General features: G+C 40.0%; 1 protein-coding gene across 1 annotated transcript in view; it reads right to left on the reverse strand.

The window, feature by feature from the left end:
* Positions 1 to 373: 373 nt before the first annotated feature.
* LOC124413421 (dipeptidase 1-like) overlaps positions 374 to 19,548 on the reverse strand; it is a 1,027,592-nt gene continuing 1,008,417 nt past the window's right edge. Inside the window, exon 12 of the mRNA XM_046893982.1 lies at positions 374 to 739. Within this exon, the coding sequence (XP_046749938.1) occupies positions 650 to 739 (90 nt within the window). The 3' untranslated portion in view covers positions 374 to 649. The remainder of the gene's footprint in view (positions 740 to 19,548) is intronic.

Consider the following 19,548-nt stretch of genomic DNA (forward strand, 5'->3'; position numbering starts at 1 on the left):
TATCAAACCATAAGTTTGACCGTAAAGAACAATGCGAACAGTAATAATTACAGATCTACATTCTCAATATAAGACGCATTACATAGTTGTTTGTGTGTATTATGTTTGTGTTAGCATATAGGTGGATACTATATATCTCATCTTATTGTTTGCATTTGACTTCAAAATACTAAATCAATTATTGAGATGTCGACCACATAAAAGCTCACGACAATTTATCACATGGTTCAACTGAATAGTTGTTTAATTTTTAGTACAATGTGGATTCGCAATATCAGAAAAAATTTTCACGAATTCTGAATTTCAATTGGGCGAATCTGAAACATATCAACCACTAGACACGGATTTTACGTTGAGTTTCCAGTAAAGCTTTCTGTACAGTATACTTAATCTTACTCAGTAATGTATTTTTTCAAATGACGTGATTATGAAACTGCCGTAATGTTCATTAAAGTCTGGCATTGTCGATTTTATTCACAATTATTTCGTACACATTCGTAACTGTCTTCATATCGCTCAAAATCAGTTCAGGTAATGAATGAAGAATTTCTTGTGCTCATGATTGCAGTCCGACAATTTTGGCGATGTGATGAATGCCGGTTGATCTAGCCCAGTTGATGATTGCTGGTATCAAAGTCCGCAGGGAAGATCAGGAAATGCCATAGGCGCAGGCAGCGTTTTCAGGTAAACTTATCTTTTCCTCCGGAAGTATAGCTGCTTTCTGCCATTCGTCCCTGACCTGCGCATAATAAACGAGCCTGTTATGTGTTTGAGTATATAAAGTATTAGCGTTGTGAAGAGTGTATGAAAGAATGAGATTTTCAAATGTCGGAAATAGCAATTCATACACGAGACATTACTAGAAACAGAATTCTTATGGTCTCCTCCTAGGAATCAAGGGAGAAGAAAAGCTTTCTGACATACTCAGCATAACATTTGAAGCTATAATTATTATCGATTGGAAAAAAGTTTATTTAGCGCCTGCACGTATCGATATAAAATTGGCCTCTTCACCGTGGTGCAAAGATTGCAGCTTATTACGATGGGAATTATAACATAGTTCTTGCGTTCATGAATTGACGCGACGTTTCGAAATTTCCATTAGATTATGGATTTGAAGGGGATTCATTCTAGCTTAAGGGTATAGCCAGGTTTGTATGGGAAATCTGCCCCCGCGGCTTTTTTGATTTGCACTTGGGGGATCGAGTTGACATCAAATGAAAATATTCAACTAAATTTTTAGCTCATTATCTCGAACGGTTTTTGAAATTTTTGAAACAAAATCTTTTATCGACCTTATTTTTTTTGAATAGTAAAATTCAAACTATTGAATAGTGATTTTTTTCCCAATTCTTCGAGGTAAATGGGATGAAAAAACATTTTCATCATGAATCTCAAGTGGAATGCCGATTTTTAAAAACAGAAATAAAACTACAATAATTTTTTTTATCGTGTTATTCAAAAGTGTCCACCGCAAAATTTTGTCGGCAAATGTCTTCTATACCCCTTTACACTCCGGAATTTGTTCTTTTTTTTCAAAGTCGTAGAACATGATGAGAAAAAATTAAAACTAATATTTTTTTCAAAACCTTCCGTTAAGGGGCTGTGGGGGGGGGGGGGGGGGGTTCTATCGACTAAAGTAGCTACCAGAACTACAGATCGCAGATGACTGGTAATTTTTTCTGAATACTGTTTTGTGTTCCAAAAAACATGCCTAAAGCTCACGGTGAGAAAAAATCATTTGTCCCTGGCCGATTTTATATATACCGAGACCATCTCTAGAAACTAAACAGCAACTGCGCATGCGCCAAATAATTCAATCTCATTGGTCAGCGAAATTGCCCCGCGGCGTAATTTTCGTCAGCAAACCAAGGGGACCAACATACAAAAAATATGACAAGGCTGTGAATCTCTCGCGCCTAAAGTAGCGGATTGAGGTTATGTTAATATTTATTCCTATTTCGCGAGAATTGTCTAAGAATAGTGTCATTCAACAATACCGTCGTCGATATTCGAAGATATTCAATCGACATAATAAAGGCTCGAATGGAGAAACAAATATCAAAAGCTGCAGAAATTGGGTTAGTTATTTATTGAAGAAATCTGAAATAAAATGTGAAACGTCATCAACGAGTGGGAGTCTAGACAAACTGAGGCAGGTAAGTGAAAATATTGTTTATCTCAAAAAGATTCTTTATTCACATAAAATTAATAATAAGTACATTGTTGAAACCCAGTAGAAGGTAGCTCCGGAGTAGATTTCTTACAGTGCAGTACTCCAGAAACCAGTTATCAGTGCCGATGAACATGAAATGAGTAATTAAATCAGTAACAAGGAATAAAAATTAATTATTGATTGTAAACACAAAGTTTAGGAGCACAAAAAGTTAGCGATCACAGCAAACGTACTTGACAAATGTCCTAATACCCTCAAAAACCCTCAAAGACTCCGTTGAATAGTTGACAAAGTTTATGCAAGTCCATTGTACAACAGTCGATGTTCCGTTAACAAAGAAGAGTTCACCAGACATCCAAGTACGAAAAGATAAAAAGGACAACAGTTAATTTCACAGTGTAACTCATGTTACTAAAGAAAAATTAGGAAACAACGCAATAACGTACAGGACAATCATCCCATAGCTCAAGGAGACCAATCTTCACTTCCGTGATAAAAATAAATGGATCGTTGAATCTCAGTAGAAGGTGCCTCCGGAGTAGATTTGTTACAGTGCAGTGGTCCCGAAGCCAGTAATCCGTACCGATAAACATGAAATAAATAAATAAAATCAGTAACGAGAAATAAAAAAAAATTGGGTATCTTGAACACAAAGCTTAGGAGTACAAAAAGTAGCAAGTCACAGTAGACGTACCTGATGCAATACCCTAAAAAAATCCTCGCTGACTCCGTTGAATAGTTGACAAAGTTTACGCAACTCCAATGTACCACAGTCGATGTTCAGTTAACAAAGAAGGGTTGACCAGACATCCAAAAACAGAAAAAGAACAGCAGTCAATTTTACAGTCTAACTCGTATTATTGAAGGAAAAAGTAAACAAAACGATAACTTACCGGACAATCGTCCTACAACTCAAGGAGACCAATCTCAACTTCCCTACTGATCACCCATGATCATCTGGCCACTGGTTCCCTTTCAATAAATGCTCAAAATGCCCTCCAGCAGCTGCAGCGCAGTAACCGAGCCGATCGTAAAATGCATTTGTTGTGTTCGATATAACATCTGGCGACAGGTTCTGCAGAATGTCCAAAATTCTGGCTTGCAGTGCTGCAAGGCCTTCAATTCTACCTTGTGCATAGAGAACATTTTTCAAATGGCCCCACAAGCCATAGTCCAGAGGGGCGAGATCAGGGGAACGAGCTGGCCATTCCACCTCCGGGCTTCCTCTACCGATCCAACGTCCAGGGAACTCTTGGTCGAGGTAATCCCGGACGGCTCGTGTAAAGTGAGCCGGGGCTCCATCCTGCTGAAACCAAACAGGTTCGCCCTAAAATACAGAAAAAGACACGTTACTTTTAGTAAGCATAACAAGTATTTATTTCAAAATCACAGGGAGTCTGCTAATAAAAAGGCCCCCCTCACACGATAAGGTACACTCACGATTTCTTCAATCAGCCTAAGAGCTGGTACGATGTGGTCCCTAAGTAACCGAAGATACTTTTCACCGTTGAGGTTCCCATCGATGAAAAATGGCCCGATCAGCCGATTACCAATGGCGCCGAGCCAGACGTTGAGCTTCAACGGGTACTGCGTGCCGGCCTGAATGAACAGACGAGGGTTGCTTCGGCACCAGGCTCTGGTGTTCTGCCTGTTGGGTTTTCCGAGAAGTATCACCGTACTTTCATCGGAGAAACAAATGCGACTCAACAAGCCCTCATCTGCATTCAGACGTTCCATCATCTCTTGGCTGAAGCGAAGACGATTATCGCCATCACCAACCAAGAGTTCGTGATGTACTTGAAACTTGTACGATTTGTACTTAGCTTCACGCAGCACTCTTCTGACCGACGCCTTGGAAATCTCAAGCTCCTGTGCAACATGGCTGGTTGGCTTGAAGGGATCCTCTTCGATGGTCAAGCAGATGTCCAGCTTGGTATCCCAACTTAGTTGCCGGTTTGGCTGGACCACTTTCTTCGTCCTCTCGTCGACACTCCCAGTTTGCTCAAACTTCAGGACCATGTTCCTGATTGTCGCGATGGACGGTATCGGTCGATCCGGGTGGGCAGCCGCGAAATGATCTCTATTTTCCCGGTACGTCAGTCCTTGATGGTGATGCTTCACCAGCTCCACTTTTTCTTGAACAGAAAACTTGTAATTAGGCATTTTCAACCTGTAAAAAACTTCACAAAAGGATTACGATACTTATCAAACACGAGGTTCACCACGTGCAATCTTTTTGCAAAGTGGCCAGTTTACGCGCGCGGGAGAGTTTATATTCGCGGGTGGAGAAGTTGGGAAACTTTACAGATAGATGATTTGATTGGCTGATATCGGTCGCGACGTTGGTCTCATCCAATCAGATTGTGGTAGCTGCGTGATTTTCGCGCCCTCGCGGGTGTTTTTCAGTATGCACAGAATTATGATACGTACTATTGTCTGGCTAAATACCACGTGGTGATCTGTTTCTGACTTTCAGTTTAAGAAATCGATATCCTTCCTTATCATTACGTGGGAAAACATGGAAATGGTTCCGCGATGAGAACGGCGACGTTTAATTACCGCGTGTTCAGCGGTTCGGATAAACAAATTTTGATAACCTCGCGAGCATGATGTGACATTCGCGATTCGATGAATTTTGTTGATTTCGGGAAAATATGGACTATAAGAAAAATTAACAATTCAAAGTCAATAAATGGAACTTACAAACGCATCACCTGAAACGATATCCAACGATCGGTAACTCGTGATTGTAATTTTCGAACGTGGAGTCAGTTGATGTCACATGGCAATGAGTTACAATAACGTTCATTTTTCATGCAATTTTTTACAAATCAGTTGTGTCCAAAAATATTAGAAGCTCCTAACTGATCATGATACCTTCTAATATTTTCAGATAGGAAACAATCCATCATCGAAGTGGGACTAAAGTTGTCAGGCATCGAAGCGTGTAAGTAAATTTCTGATTCTGTGATCTTTGCATATGACAATATTTTCACGTGTATTTAATGATAAAATTCGTCTTTTTTGGTAGGCTCAAAGTTTCAAGTGTGGTTAATGGGAGGAAAATCATACCTTACCTAATGGTCCAAACGTTGATGGCAAGGACCCTGATTTCTCGATTGGTGCCACCATTCCAACCATCGACCCTGATTGTTCCGTTGTTTCATCAGGCAACAGATACCCAAGGGAATTTCTTCAGGTCGTCGCCACCTTCTGAACATCAGTTCAGACAAAACTAAAGAGCACGACACGCCACAGATCATGATTTCTAAATATTCGATCATTTTAGATTGATCGAGCCAATAGTAATAAGTTTGTTTTTCAACAGTTGCTACTAATTAATTTTGCCGAGGAATCATTCCGTGCACCATTGTAATCCAAGCGGTATTATTAGCTCGCATTTCTTTTCAAATTTTATTCTTTTTAGTTTTGATATTTTATTTCTTACTCTCTTGGTATTCAATTCAGATGAATAGTGTTTCAAGTCTTGAATCAGATTCTACGAATGAGTTTTGATAGGTAAATTGAACCAATCTCAATCTAACAATGTTGGATAACTTCAGTAGAAAATATCTTTGAAGCCAATATTAATTGACGGTATCATCTGACTAGCTAGTTGCAGCTATCATCCATGCTTCAGTCTCGTTCAACTCCAGCAACGTCTACAGAATGCATTCACTTACTAGTACACGTTACAAATGATCACTTGGTCTACAGTAGGATTTACTTGCTGGCTAACTTTTTTATTATGAATCTCTATCAGGGAGTTATCCGGTAACTTCTCGATAGCTTGAAACCAGATTCAATTTTACACTCTTACCATGGTCCTTCACTTAGACTGAAAGTTTGTGAATCTACATTTATTACAATTACTTCTGCATCCCATATTAACACTGTCCGAAACAAAAAAATCTCATCCTGAGATTGGAAATGGAACTCGCAACGCAAAAGTTATCTAGTGGCACAAGTTGAAAACAAGGAATTTTATAACGGTTTCAGCGACATAGGAATTCCTTCCGCATATTCATGTTACCGGATGATGTTCCGAGCACTATGAAGAAGATACTTTATTGGATTTAGGTTTGAGTCTATTGTTCTTAAATAACAGCAAGTAGGAGATTATTTGAGAAAATGTTTTCATGAACTTCGTTCAAAATTAGGTATTCATTTGTTTCAAAGGAACAAGGGCTAGAATCTTGAATTTGATAAGTTAATATCTTCATATTATTGATCTGAACATTTCTTTAAAACATGGTTATCCTGAAAGGTAATTGTGATACTGAGGTACATTTTGAAAATGTCTATTTTCAAATTGGGTCACAGAATGTTCCTCAGTTTTACTCTTCGGAATAGATTTTCTTTGTTTCGAACTGCACCAACATGAAATTCAGAAATTATTCCAGTAAATGAAATATTTTGATTTTAGTATTAGGTTCCTTTCATTTATTTAATCGAACATTGCTGAAAATTCACAAAATGAACTCGAATAATTATTGGGTAATTTTCTGTAGTCGTAACAACAATTTTGTTGAACTAAATTCTAGAAAAAGAGATTCACAGTTGTGTTATTAACGGTAAGATATTCCAATTTCTTGAACAATCAAGAATCATCAAATCTAATGTTACCTTCTGAAATTACCAGAGAGTGACAAAGTTGATTAAAAGATATGTTGCACGCGATATGAAATTAAAAGAAACTGTAAGACCCACAACTTCTTCCAACAACCAACAAAAGAAGTGATAATGTTTGCATGTGTCATGAATTGAATAGGGGGAGCAGATATCAGCGAATAGCAGAGATGCAATTATTCTTACTGCATTGTCTGTTGATAGAAAAAAATGTCATTTTTATTCTTAATGTATGAAGTAATGAAAATGATTGAATAAATTGTCCCTACTTACCTGCTTTGTTTCTTCCAAGCACCAAACATTTAAACAGATTTCTTGTTTCACTCGATTAAGACGAATTGTAAAAGAGCATTAGCATTAAATTCCGACCGTTCTTTCAAGAATCAACTTTCTGGCGCAATGACAAATACTTCCCAAGCCTTTGCGAGTCACTACCTCGATTATTTGACACTCTAACCTCAAAATAGCGTATGAACTACATGGCCGACAAAAACAAAGGTTGACAGCTGAAATTCGGGGTGGCCAGACTGCACGGACGGCGGATTTAAACTCGCGCATGCGCAGTTGCTGTATAGTTTCTAGAGATGGTCCCGGTATAACCCGAAACAAGATATCATGAAACTGAAACGATCGATTATTTGGAACAGTAAACAGTGTCTATACACCAAATTTTACCAAAAAATATTGAAAATCGTTGAAGGAGATACACTTTGAAAAATCCAAAGTTTCGAGTTTGACAGATTTTTCTATGCCACTATTTTTTTTCGTAAAGTACAGCTAATTTTGTATAAAAAATGTCCTATACTGTTTATAGCTATCACAAATGGTTTAGGAGATACGAATTTTCAAAGATAAATTCTTATCACCTGAAAAGTTTCAAGGGTGTATATCTATTAAATACAGAAAAATCATTCCATATCACACCGAATTTCTAAAATTTTCCCGCACCGTAGGTAGGTCCCTATTGTTTGCTTAAATTCTGGTCTCGCCTTGATATTGCCAATTTTATGAGGCCACTTGCTGAAATTTTGCGTTCCTTCGTTCGGCATATCGTGTGATACGAATACACGGTCCGCTGGAGGGGTGAAGGGGAGGGGGGCAAAATCCTGTCGGGTCTTGTTCGACGGCGGAAAGCTCTAAGTTAGATAACGCTAGACCACTTGAGAAAAATTCCTGGAAATGCAGCCTTTCAGCTCATGCCGATAATGAATGCAGTGGGTGGTAATGTAAATAAATTTGTACATACTAAATTTTATCATAAATGCCGGATGCAGCTGTTGAAATAAATCTGTCACACATAAAAGATTCTTAAAAAATTATTAAAAAATGCCAGATGTCGGTTACGGGACGATGGAGAGCGGGGGGCGGTGCATAAACATAATGCAGGTCGAGTATTGTTTGATGGGAGAATCGTGGTGGGGATGGATGGTATATAAAATACCGATTCATTTCGATAGTCACTCTTTTCTCATCGTCTTCTCGTAGTGAACTGTTCGTACTTGTGAAAAAAGAAACTCTCATCGAAAACGCTATAGATTTGGGAAAAATAAACCACGCCAGCCGCCTGGAGAATCTGCCGACCAAGATGTCGGAACTCGAAATTGGAGAGGTGTATAACGTCACCGGACTACGACTGGTCAAAATGAAATTCGGGGTACGTGTTCTCGCCGAGATTGAGGGGGAATACAACGTCTTCCTACCACCAAGAATCGCAAAAGTTCTGCAAGAAGATTCGAATCAGCTGACCGAAATGAGTGATATGGCTGGGGCAAGTCGTCTACAGTTTACAGTCTATAGAAATACTTCGAGGGAGAGTTCAACAAGTTTGAAGTTTCGTGCAGTTACGTGCCATAGATAATTTACATTATCCCCTCCACTTCCATCAAATTCAAGGGGATAAAAGCTGGTGTGCTGGGAACGAATAGTCAGTCTTCTACAGATATTTGAGAAAAATCGAGCTTAGCATCCCTCTGCAACATGGAGATGATCCCTGACGTGCAATGTTTCATAGGTCAAGGCAACCAGCTTGTGCCCAAAGAAGTCGCAGCCATCTACATAAACGGTTCGGGTTTGGAGCACATCCTCATTAAACCACCCGGTGATTTGACCAGCCTAACAATCGAATATAGAGCTACTAACGCCTGGTTAACGCGCAATCATCACGGGATACCATGGAATGCCGGCAACAAATCTCACGGTGAAGTACCGAAAATTCCGAGAAAAATTGCGAGAAATGCGTGTTACGTGTACGTCAGAGAAGTGGAGAAGAAAGCATGGTTAACGGAGATCCTCGGTGGCACAACGCTGGTTATTAATATGGAAGATTTGCACATCGAACCCCCTACACTGGAAAAATTGAAATATATGGAAGTGGCACCCTTGCACGACCTAAACCACGGATACTTCCCATCGACGATATTTGGAAATACGCGGAAGAAGGGTCGATTTGGTATGATGACAACCCTGAATACATCCCGGGATACAACTGTGCCTTTGAGAACGTGCAGCGGCTGAGAAGTTGGTATTTGAAGGAGTGTACCGGCTCTCTCGAGAAATCACTCCACCTGCACAAGCAATTGGCTGGTTTAAGAGCAATTAGCTCTGAGGATATCGCTTTTTTGCTGAAAGAATTCGTCTACACGTTCGCATCAAATTTCATCAATGATGCGTGGGATAAGCTGCCTGAGAATATGAAAATGGATGCCAGTATCTACAGTTGCCGCAGATGTACCCTGCATTATATACCCGGACCTGATGGCGATATAGTGGATGGTCCAAACCCTCTAGTTAAAGACTGTTTGGTATGCAATCGTCTGCCTAAAAATGTAGGCAATATGTTTGAAAATACCAATAGAATTTACAACAATTCATCCTCACTGATACATATAATTAAAATGCAGTATTCAATAAAATTATTTACATATTTAGAAAAAATATAACTGATTGCAATTACATCCTAGCGCATACATAGAATTAAAATGTTATATGTAATAAGATTATTATAGAATTCATTACAATTATACACGTATCTTAATAACTTTCATCCGTTTTTGTGAAATGAATGTAAATATTAGGAATTTCATTTGTGTGAAAATATATGATAAATAATTGTGTAATTTTTTGTAATACATGATTTTACTCCCCGAAATAATCCATAAAATCATCATCATTATCACGAGATGTGTGGCCTGAAAAAATTTCTCAAGACACTTTACCCGAAAGACTCTTCTCGGAAGGTTTTCCCCTCAATCATCGTGAAACTTTGTAGCATGGATCTGCACTGCCCGCCTTTCCTCAAGTGATTTTTCCTTACTAGATAGGTTGCACATGTGACTTTTCTCCAGTCCTTTTCGTCAGATTCCATAAACATAAATCACCTGGTCAAGAGTCTAGGGATCAGAATTCATCTCTTTGCCGCTCGAAGCCGCTTTTCGCCAGCCGATTCTCCCACTGGGTATCTTCAACGTTTTTTTCACTGATAGGGGAGGGATGGGCGTGTGCAGGCTCAGCGCGGTTGACTACAATTTTTAACTTGGAGGCTGCAGCTGGTGCAGAACGCGGAGACCGCCCCTCCACCCTCCCTCCCTCACGATCCTTCAGCATAAGGACAGCACATCCATAGCAGACTCGTCAGTCTTACACAACACGTGAAAGTTGAAAGTTCAGAATATCATCGTCCCCAACGTTAAAGTCATGGCCGCCGAAGCATACATGGGACTCGTCAAGCAGATGGGGGAGGCGTACAATTTGCTGCGCGAGCAAACTTCCGGAGAAGGAAGTCACGATGTCTTCAATCATTGGATCGGTATTGGAGGGGCAAATATGAAGGTTTTGCAAGACATCTACAACAGCCGAGAATGAGTGTGGGGGCGAAACAGCAAATTCAACATAAGATCTCCCTCATACAATCCTGGGTAGCAAAGATCCAACAGCAACAGCGGCAGCACGGCTTGGTGATAGGCCCAGGTAGCATTTCATGTAGCATCCGGTCATGCAAGACCGTGTTCGGCGGCACTTTGCGGCAGAATTATGCAAGGTTGGTGCATGTTTCTGCAGAAAAGGTGATCTTGCAGATGAACCATACGGGTCTGTCGGATGTCACTCGCTACAGTATAGTGACGACACGATTGCTGTAATTCTACGCAAGATGTTGTGCTGCAGCCTAAACCGAAACTTGCACGTGTAGCGTCGTTTAATATTCATTGCGCATACGCAGATATGCGCACAGACCACTTATAGGAGACTTGCGACTCCCGTGTAAGTAGCTGTTGCAAAACTCGCGCGCCACCCCGAGCTGCTTCAATGTACTAAACCGCGAATGGCGGGCTTTCAAATCGTTGCTTCAACGTATTTCAGTTGATTTATGATGGATGGGTTGATAATACAAGTGGCATGATCAGTTTGACTCTTTTTCAGGACAAACTGACTACACCACTTCTATTCTTTAACACTTTGAATGAATGTAATCAATCACTGGAAATTCTTAGATACATAATTTATTGTCATTGGAGTATAATTGAATTGAAAAAAGGGAAAAAGCGAAATGCGAAAACCCCAGTCAGTTTATAGTCTAAAAAGAAAGTATATATCCGCATCAATTGAAGATTAAATTAGAACTAAAAATATACAATCAACGTAATAGGTATCAACTATGTGCAAGTAATATTAGATGAAAGGTACAAATAAAACTATTATACACTGAAAACAAATGAAAAAATTATACGAGTTACGCAATAGTTATCAACTAAATACAATATAATTATATACAAGCTCCCTCGATGGTAAAAGTTGGTTGGGCTCAGCATTTCCTACAGACACATCCTTCGCAGGAGGCATTTTCCTGGAATCAAAAAGTAGTTTGTCGGACAATTTGATACAAACATTACATAACCTCAAATTTCAACCGGCGTTTGGTGCATTGTACTTACGTAAGAGTAGGTAATAGGTAAACGGCCGAATTAACTGATCAAACAACAATTTTCCATCACTCAAAATTCACACAGATTCGATACAGTCCAACATATCAGGAATTCTCACGCGATCAGCACTGCTCAAGTGTAATTTGCACAACGGCGATTTCACGGGGCTCACCGGTGGACACGTGACGATGTGTAGGTGACCGCCGCACTTGTAGGCCAGGGGGGCGAACGGTGCAGGAGGAGGCACGTCCGCAGCGCCGCCCCGAGCTGCTTCAATGTACTAAATAAGGAATCGGTCGTCCTATACGAGTCGCAGGGCCCATGCGAATTATATCTGTGGTATTACTGTGGTATACTTGGCAGCAAACGGCGGGAAGCACGCGACTGAGTGCACGTTTTCACTTCCTGAGGCATATAAACCAACTTACATCTATTGTCTCATATTATTTTATGCGGTGAGTACAGTTTTGAAGTTATATTTCGTCAAATCAGATGCGGTTGTAGAGATTCGATTGCTTTCATATATCCATTTTGGTACTTATATCCTGATTTTACCAATATTGGCAAGCTTTTAGGTTACATTGTTCTTACGATATTCAACGCTTTACGAGAATGTATGTATTTATTTCGATTTGTGATTTACGGAAATTTTCTACCGTATTATCAATAATCTATCAATAGTCTTATATTATATCGAATTCCTTCATATCATCCGCGTAATTTGAATTTCTTTTTCCACATATTATTTTATATAATCTTCCAGATTATTGACTACTTTAATGATGACCAAGCTTAAACGAAAGGCTTTTATTGAGCTCACACATCGGCAAAAGCGTAATCGAGTAAATTATGGACGTGAAATATTAAAGCGTACCACAACCAAACCTCATATCCCTCTTGACGTAATCACTAATACTAACAGTTCTAACGAATTGATTTCTTCTTCTATTTCTGAAAGTGAACTGATATACGATAAACAAAATAATAGTGCCTTTCCCGTAGGTCAAAACGCAGTTGCATTTAATATTCCAACTCACGAAGTAGAAAACAATTTTGCTGAGATATCTAGGTTTTCAGATTTTGGATCTGAGAACATTAGCGATGTTGGGTCAATCAATGAGCGAAATAACATTATACCAAGAGATGCAAGTTTGCAAGAACATTTAGCAAATTGTTTCATTGAAAACAACATCACTAATGTTCAAGGGAACTCAATACTTTCAGTACTTAGAACCCACAACTGTTCGACTTTTTTACCAAAAGACACAAGAACATTAATTGGAACTTGTAATCGCCGGGTTGAGTTAATTGATGTCGAACCTGGAAAGTATTGGCATGTGGGATTCGTCGTTGGAATTTTAAAAGAGCTGTCTAAGCAAACATGTGTCATTCCTCAGGTCTTAGAAATTGACGTTAGTACGGACGGAGCGGCTTCTGACAAATATGGTTCGATTCAATATTGGCCAATCCAGTTTCGTATAGTCAACATTCCCAATTCTGCGGTACTTGTAGCAGGTGTATACAGGGGAAAGGGCAAGCCAAAAGACCCGAACACCTTCTTCAAGGTTTTCACAGATGAAGTGAGAGAGCTATTCACAAATGGTGGTATCCCCTTCCAAAATCGACTGATTGAAATAAAATTTAGATGCTTCGTAGCTGATGCTCGTGCTAGAGCTTTCATATTAAATCACAAGGGGCATATGTCTTCAAAAGCATGCTCGAAATGTACAGTTGAAGGTTTGAGGTTTGAAGGCAGAACAATGATTTTTCGAGGTGTTGAACACCGTTCGCGAACCGACGCAGAATATGAGCAGGAAGTTGACGAGGATCACCACAAAGCGGGAGGTAGCCCACTCACTCTCCTCCGAATACCTAGGGTATCATGTGTACCATTTGAGTCTATGCACCTTGCATTTTTAGGAGCACTGAAAAAAGTTATCGAAGCCGGGGTTGACGGCAAGTTCTGTCGTGCCGCCAAGTGGTCAGCCATGCAAATAAGTATAATATCCTCACGTTTGAAAGAAATCGAAAATTTTTGCCCTAGAGAGTTCTCTCGTCGGCCTTGCCCTATTTCAGAATTCAAACACTACAAGGCAACTGAGTTCCGACAGTTCCTCTTATACACTGGTCCTGTAGTATTGTATGGTGTAATTGAAAATGAATACTACCTTCATTTCTTACTTTTCCATACAGCCATTCGTATTCTTTCAACTCCGTCCGCTTTACCTCGCAGTGTTCGATTCGCAGAGCAGGCTTTGAAGTTGTTTGTCTCATCTGCTGAAGATTTGTATGGCTCAGCATTTCTAAGCTATAACATTCATGGTCTTCTGCATCTTGTTGATGATTACAAAAGTTTTGGCACTTTAGATTCAATTTCAGCTTTTCCGTATGAAAACAACATGTCTATCTTCCAAAAGTATGTGAGGCACCAGCATAGGCCTCTACAACAGTTTGCTCGTCGACTTATGGAACGTGATCGTTACGTAACATCTAATAAAAAAGTATCTCATAAAGTTGAACCCAAATTGTCAGGTAGACATGATGCAGGACCTCCTCCAGCAAATTATGATCCAAACACCGGGCAATTTCGGAAGTTGAAATCACGTAAACTATTGATTAATATTAACGATGGAAATAACACTTTTATTCTTAGGGACGGGTCGATTTGTGAGGTCTGTAATATATTATCTGTGAGTGGTCAACAGATTCTAATAATCAGAAAGTTTAGTGACAAACAAAATTTCTATGATCTTGGTATATCATCGTCCTCTGTAGGGGCTTACAGATGCTCTAATGTTACAAATAATTTCGAATCAGTCGCTATTTCAGAAGTAACAACAAAATGCTATCGTATGCCAAGTTGGTCTGGTTATATGACAGAGGCAAACAAGGACGAGTTTATCGTCATGACCATGTTGCATGATTAAATTGATTGAGACTTGCACATTTTTTTACATTTTTTAACTTCCGTATCAATGTGTTTTTTTTTTTTTGCCTTTTTTACAATTTCATATTTCCCTTCTTTTTAACTCTTTTGTTCCTAGTTTGATTTCAACTACTATTCCCATTTTTATGAACATATGTGTCAACAGAAATCTGTTCGTGAATGTTGTTTGTCCACAGAAATTGCATTTTTCTTTGGATATACAGGGCAATGAAGAGGACTTCCAAAACAGTAAATAGTCATGGGCGCGCCATCCAAAAGCCATCCCGGTACTGTACTACAGCATCGTCGAATGATGAATCATTTGCAACAACAAATATACTCAAGAAGCGTCTGACAGTGGAAGAACGCATACAAACGATGCAAGACCAACTGAATGAAGAGAACTCACAACAGTGGGATTTCGCTGAAGATTCAAATGACCCTGACATCATCCCAAGTTCACAATCTCATTTCAGTAATTCATTAACGTTTAGTGACGTGATAAGGATATCCACCAAACACATGAATCGCGTTGAAGATCAACGTAATCATAATGCTGTAGCATCGACTACAAGCGAAACTTCAAAAAATCTCCAGCCAGTGATCGGATCACGTACGTATCACAGCCCTCATCAACTATCCAAAATTCCTTCTTTTCAGAATAATCTAAAAGTTATTCTTGTTGAAACTATCCAGTCCATTATGATAATACCTTTTTGAAAAATGTATCTAGGTGTATGTGATGAAGCTACATTTTGAAATTTCAAACTCCCAGATACGACTGAAAAAAAGGATTTCGTCAGCCATCAACCATTACCCAAGCCAGCCAATAACCCAGCTATATCTTTGGAGCACTTCTATGAAGTAATCATCCAAAGGACAACTGAAAATTTGCGAGGCCTCCTTGAAACCTTCGAGGAACGCCAAAACCAACGCTTAGACGCGTTAAGAAAGCAGATCCGCGCGGACAACCGTAATGACATGATCTCTGTGGATGATCGAATAGGGGGACGCTTTGAGTATTTCGAAACGGTCGTGCGGTAATCTATTTTGCTTGTACAGTAATCAATCTGGTCTGTATATGATATCAAAAGACAGTATGAAAAATCTTAGCGATAAAATAACATCAGATCTGAATTAGGCTGATTTTTTAATTATGACTGTTTGCACGACAAACTGTTGAACAAAGAATTACCTTTACAGAGAAGTGATTAGAATGGAACAAAACGCAGAACGGGTGTACACATACAACAAGCCAGAAGGGTTTCCTCTAACTACAATCGAAGAATTCCAAGAGCAAAATTATATCAATTATTCATTATCCAGATGCCTTACTTTCGTGTGGTCACGTACCCCGAGTGCCGGATCGGATGGAATTTGCAAGACTTATGCAGAAGGCTATTCGAGCTGCAAAACAAAGATACCGAGATGGTAATCGACCTACTGAACACGAAATTCGCACAGGTCGCAGGCGAAGGTATATAGCTGAAATGGAGGAACATTATGCAGATGGTGGCAATCAAAATGAACACTCTGGAAACTAAAATTCATTTCGAGCCATTTTCCATTTAATCTGATAATCTTTCAAATATTCAAAAAAAAAAAAAAATTGAAGTTTCAAGCCTCTACGTCAACTGGAACACATGGCCACTAAGCTTCGAAAGTTTTGAATGTAAAATACATGTTTCTATAACCAGTTGTTTCATTTTGAATGATTTTGGTATACATTAAGGGACCGATTTGAAACTTGTCAAAGTTGTTATTTATAGTAATAGGACAAACCTCAACATTTCATAAATGTTGTTCCCTTATTAAGTTTATACATGAAAAGACGTGTATTATAAAATTATGATAAAGTTTTCAAATTTTCAGGGTTTCTATCATTATGTATAAGCAACAACTCTGCCAAGGTTCAAATCGCTGCCTTAATTTATACCAATGTGATATTAAACGAAATAACTGGCTATAGAAACTACGTGTATTTTACATTTAAAACTTTCGGAGCTTAGAGGCATGTGTTGCAGTTGATGTAGAGGCCTAAATGACCCCCCTAAGGTATATGATATATCTGGGATTTTAGTTTATTGGGATTATTTTAGGTATCGGTTAAGTGTTTTAAGTGAAAAAGTTTCGAGAACATTTAGTTTTCGTTTATTTGCTCATTGTTATAATATTGATATATATTCAGTCCTAACAATTGTAGTCAACTTCATTGTATACATATATGTATATGATGTATGTATAATATGGTATATGTTATATCTATGATTGTAGTTTACCGCGATTATTTTCGATATCGCGATCGGTTAACCGTTGACTGAGGATATAGGTTAACTGTTGAAGTGAGAATTTTGAGACATTACTTTTCGTTAATTGTTTGCTTATTATTATTGTAGTCAACTTCATATATTTGAATACATATGCTACCAAGTGTATATATATATATATATACACACCTGGTAGCATATATATATAATGGTTGTAATTTATCGTGTTTTCGGTATCGGTTGTGACGTTGCACCCCGCGTGCACGTCACAATAAGCCCCAAACCCGCGGAGCGGGGCCGAACAATGCCGAACCGGCCCGGGCGCACCCGAAGACGCGCCGGGCCGGCCGGAGAAGGCACTCTTGTGCCAACGACGTACGACGCCGGATGCCCGGAAGCTCCAGTTACGAACGAAAAGGTCAGCTGAAATACATCCATTCTACCGTGCACCAACCACACTCCGCACCGCCACTGCCAATCACTGCATCCACACCCTGCATACCCCTCCGATCCACACCCACACGCCCCCCCATTCCCCCTACACATCCACACGCTCACACACACATCCACCCCCTTTCACTCACACGTTCATTAGCACTAATTCATTAGTTTTTAAGGATTTAGATTTAAGAAACACGCTAACCGGCTGGGGCGTGACCAGCCGCCACGTGGGACCGACCCCTTTGTCAAGTAGCCCTTAAGATCAATACAACATTAAATACACGATATACTTTATTTTTCACAACGCCGGCACGTGCAGTTTCTCTTCCCCGTCTCTCGTCTCCCTCCTCTCCCCCCCCCCCCCCCCCCAAAATAAGTGCGGGATTCACCTCTCGTCACAAATTGGCGCCCAACGTAAATCACCCACATTAAGTCCCAAAAATCCAGACGAGAAACGATACAATACACAAATTAATCAGTCTAACAAACTAGAAGCACGACGAGAATATTCGAGACATTTGAAAAGGATCGGTTAAAATCACACATATACACTAACACACAGAACCAAAACAAAACAATGTCAAACAGAAGACACAGCATGCCGCACGGCTCGGCACCCGACGACACAGACACACACACCTGGGCGCGAAACCAAAACTGTACGATACACGGCGACGCGCGCGAAACCCACAACACAGGCGAGATGACACACACACAACACCCATTTTATCAGCGTATGCAAGTCCACGAACCATTTCGAGACGACGGAAACACAATGAATCACGAAATAAGTTTAATGGATGCACCGATAAACGAACCAATTAGCGAATCACTACACAGTACACAGATACAACCGAGACGAATCGAACCAGTTGACCTTACACAAACACTAAGAATTACACCGTTACACGAACACAGACACAGGGCCACTCACTCCCAAAACAGACTAACACAACCAGTGATAGGCGCGGATACATTTATAGGCACGAATAACCGCAACTTAGAAGGAATTCGAAATCTGATAGACTTCGACGAACCACGGGTAGACGACACACAAACGACACACCACACACATAACCAACCAATAAACACATACCGCACGAACACGAATAACACGCAACAGTCAACAATACCCATACGAACCATCCAAACATGGAAAATATCATATGCGGGACGAACAAACGAAAACGTATCCGAATTTATTGAAAATCTGAGGGAATTACAGACAGGGTACGACATGACGGACAGACAGCTACTAGACAATTTAACCCCAGTTCTAGACGGAGACGCGAAAAATTGGTACCGCCTAAACCGCGGAAAATGGCAAACAAGGACGCACTTCGAGGTTGACCTACTATACACATTCCAAGACCCGCAATACAGACACAGACTAGAACACAAAATAAGAAACTACATGCAGGGACAATTCCAAAAAATCACACCATATCTCATCGCAATAAGAACACTATTTACACAACTCATACCCCCATACCCAGTACACAAACAGCTAGACATGGCATACCAGAACATGCGAATAGAATACAAAATGTACATAAAACCATACGACTTCGCGAATTTCGACCAATTAGAAAACATGGCAAAAATGTGGGAATCAAACGTAGAGTGGGAAAACACAAGACAACAAACAATCAGGTCGCAAACACCCAACTTTCTCGAACAAAACCACACGGAACCACACCAAAACACAAATGCATTTTCACCACGAGCTGTAACACACACACAAACATTTACACGCCCGGCATTATTACCCACACCAAACATATCACCAGCTATAACCTACAACTCGCCAGCAACCCATCAAACACAAAACAGACCACCATACCAACAAATCCAATCACAGACGAACACAAACACAGCAGCAAACAGATGCTTTGACTGCAACCAAATAGGACATTTCAGACGAGAATGCCCACACACACGGAACCAGGGAAACGAGTGAGGGAACACCTAAACAGGGTGGAGGTAGCTCCCGTAAACAACAACACTCACACACCCGACTACAAAACACACACACTACACAAAAACACACACAATCATCAGAGAAGCGATCATCAGAAAGTGAGAATCACCCCCGGATGGCATACCCCCCCGACAGACGAACACGACAGACACCACATATACCGCTACTACAGACACCAGGAAAACCACCACACCTACACAGATACGGAC

The sequence above is a fragment of the Diprion similis genome, chromosome 12, assembly GCF_021155765.1.
Source record: "Diprion similis isolate iyDipSimi1 chromosome 12, iyDipSimi1.1, whole genome shotgun sequence".
Classification (NCBI taxonomy): domain Eukaryota; kingdom Metazoa; phylum Arthropoda; class Insecta; order Hymenoptera; family Diprionidae; genus Diprion; species Diprion similis.